Here is a 2,853-nt window from a genome sequence, read left to right on the forward strand (position 1 = left end):
AGCAGCACCACCAGCAGCCGCCGCAGCCGGTGCAGCAGCCGCAGCCGCAGCCGCAGCCGGCCTCTCCTCACCTGTTGTGCGCCTCCCAGATTAAGGTAGAGACTAGTCAGCAGCTGATTGGTGCAAAGCCCAGCCAATCACAGCCTCAGGTTCAGATTCAGTACTCAACCTCCATCAGCACTAACGGCTCTGGCTCTCAGCATGCACTGGTTCCCCATCAAGCTCCGCCCACATCTCAGCCGCGGCCTAATGGAGTGATGATGGAGGACATTAAGGGGATGGAAGGGAAGAGGAGACCAGGAGGGTCAGTTTGTGTGTGTTTTTGTTGAGGCTGATAGATAAGAGTGTAGTGTTTTATAGCTCTGTCTGATCGTATCTGATCATGTGTTTTGTGTTTTGTGTTTCCAGAGCGGGGACCAGAGAGGTGCACAATAAACTGGAGAAGAACAGGTGAGTCATAATAAGCTGAACGTCTTGTTGCCGTTTGTGTTAACTCATCAGGAAGTTCAACAGTCCAAAGGTCATTTCCTCAACATATACAAAACCATGAAATCCTTCTCAAGCATGAAAATTGGAGTTATAAAGTCTCTTTAAATGACAACAGCTTGGTTAACCTCTCAAGCAAATGATCGACTTACTTATAAATGATGAATATTCTACATGAAGACACTACGCTAATGACAGCCATATCAAAAGTGTGACTCTTTCTCGTTTCTGACTCTTGGCCCTTCAGGCGAGCGCACCTCAAAGAGTGTTTTGAGACGCTGAAGAAGAACGTTCCAAATGTTGATGAGAAGAAAACCTCCAACCTCAGCGTTCTGCGCAGCGCTTTGCGTTACATACAGGTAGAGTTTGAACATATTTTCCCAGCTTTCCCAGCACAGTGGGACTGTAAGCCTTTACATATTGGTGTGGTCTGACAATATTTTGGGTCTTGTTTTTCATCGTATTGTTTTCAGCTTTCTCTAGTTTTTAATTGATTGGTTCGACTGTGGGAACAGCACAGGCTTTGGTCCAGTGTAATTGATATACAATGCCTGTTTTGTTAGCCATTAAGCCATTTTGTGTTGGTTAGTCTCTTGTGACTATGATATGGCATCTGCCAAATACTGGTGAATCAGCCTGTAAGAAGGTGGTGAATAAATCCAATGTTTCCTGAGTCTATAATACATTGTATTGGCTATTTCTTTATAACACACTCAGTTAACTTTTTTTTTGTAGAACATTAGTTTGTGTTTGAAGTGTTTCAGTGAGATTCTTATCCAGTAGAAATGTTGTGTAACTCCATCCTGCTGTCGTGTAGTGTCATTCAGTATGAAACAGAAAAAGAACTGGTTGTTCTGAGAGCTAAATACCTGGAAAGGATGAAGGAATTACATTTTTTGTGAGAAGAGATTTGTAGCATATTGCAGTTGTGTAGTGAACTAACATTGCATTGCTGAAGGTGGTGTGGGGGTGGAGGGGTGGAGGGGGGGACCGAATAGCCTGAAGAGGTGAGTTTTCAGTCTACAAAAGTAGACGAGGGAGGATTCCTGCACTGTGGCAGCCTGCAGCTAGATTCAGTGGTTCCTTTTTTGTGGAGTAGAAGATTTATGAGACTGAGTTCAATGGAATATGCGACGGGGACTTAGTGGAAGGAGCTAAATTAGGCCATGAGATGGAAGAACCTGGGCCAGCCTTCAGGGAACGTACCACGGGGAGATTTGTCTCTTTGACAGGAGATGGTGATGGTTTTGATATGAGGCAGAGCCAAGCTGCTGGTGAGGAAATCCATACTGTGCAGCTCAAGTTTTCATGTTTTAAAAGCAATGTAGGTCATTTACCAGCCACACAAACAAATAACAGTGTATGTAATGGTAGTAGCTACTAGGGCTGAAACATTATTTATATGATTGTAAATTCAATATTTTTAGATTTTGGACTGTTGGTGCTATTTCCTGTTTTTTTTTATAGAATAAAAATGTATTGATTATTAAAAAACACAATCAGTGGAATAAGTGATTGTACAAATAGTCCCACAGCTACCAGTAGATACTTCATATTTTCCTGCAGCCCACACTGTTATGCAGACTGCAGAGACTGATTAATATAGGGCAATAACAATCACATTATGTAGTAGGAATATTTTTCCATATCACAATATGAGTAGTATATGGAAAACCACACATAAAATGATAAAAACTAATGTTAAACCCAATGAATTACTTCACTCCTATGCATAATGAAACGTCAGACGTGTAAAACCTAAACTAAGATAAAATAACATGATTCCACAGAACAGTAATATTTAATATATTTCCCATTTACCAATGTAATCTAATACAGCTGCACAATTAAAGCCCGTATTAAATGTCCAACAGCTACTCAATGTTCCTAGTTTGGCACCTTCTCCTCTGATCTATAAAATAATCAGTAGGTTTTTCTTGTAGACGACAGACTCGCCCCTTCTTCTTTCCCCCCACCTCCTCTCTCGGTACATCTCCTCCATGCAAATCTGTAAACCTCACTCAGTCTCCCTCTCCCCGAGCCATGTGAAATCTGAGCACATGGCTAGAGCAAGCCCGATGACGTCACCGCAGCTCACCCACTCCGATCTGCTCTGCACCGCTAGATTGCAGAGACGCCGTCCGTGCCGGGCGCACTAACGGAGCGATGCAGCAGTGTCTCCGAGGTTATAAACAGTGCAATTGGTGCAGACTTGCAACAATTTTAACCTCTGTCTGTCTCAACCTTTTCTTCCCTCTCGCGTTCAGAACGCTCAGTAACCATAGCAACGGGCGGCAGGTGGCCTGGGCACTGTAGTCAGTCCGTTCCTTCATGTTTGTCTGCATGGAAGAGTGTGTGTGTGTGTGT

At 43.2% G+C, this 2,853-nt stretch overlaps 1 protein-coding gene across 1 annotated transcript in view; it reads left to right on the forward strand.

Moving 5' to 3' along the window:
* LOC118331768 (max-binding protein MNT-like) overlaps window positions 1-2,853 on the forward strand; it is a 10,975-nt gene that overhangs the window by 951 nt on the left and 7,171 nt on the right. Inside the window, exons 2-4 of the mRNA XM_035666845.1 lie at window positions 3-304; window positions 409-450; window positions 734-845. Of these exons, the coding sequence (XP_035522738.1) occupies window positions 3-304; window positions 409-450; window positions 734-845 (456 nt within the window). The remainder of the gene's footprint in view (window positions 1-2; window positions 305-408; window positions 451-733; window positions 846-2,853) is intronic.

Source organism: Morone saxatilis, unplaced genomic scaffold (genome assembly GCF_004916995.1).
Source record: "Morone saxatilis isolate NCDOM2014 unplaced genomic scaffold, NCSU_SB_2.0 Contig20, whole genome shotgun sequence".
In the NCBI taxonomy this organism is placed as follows: domain Eukaryota; kingdom Metazoa; phylum Chordata; class Actinopteri; family Moronidae; genus Morone; species Morone saxatilis.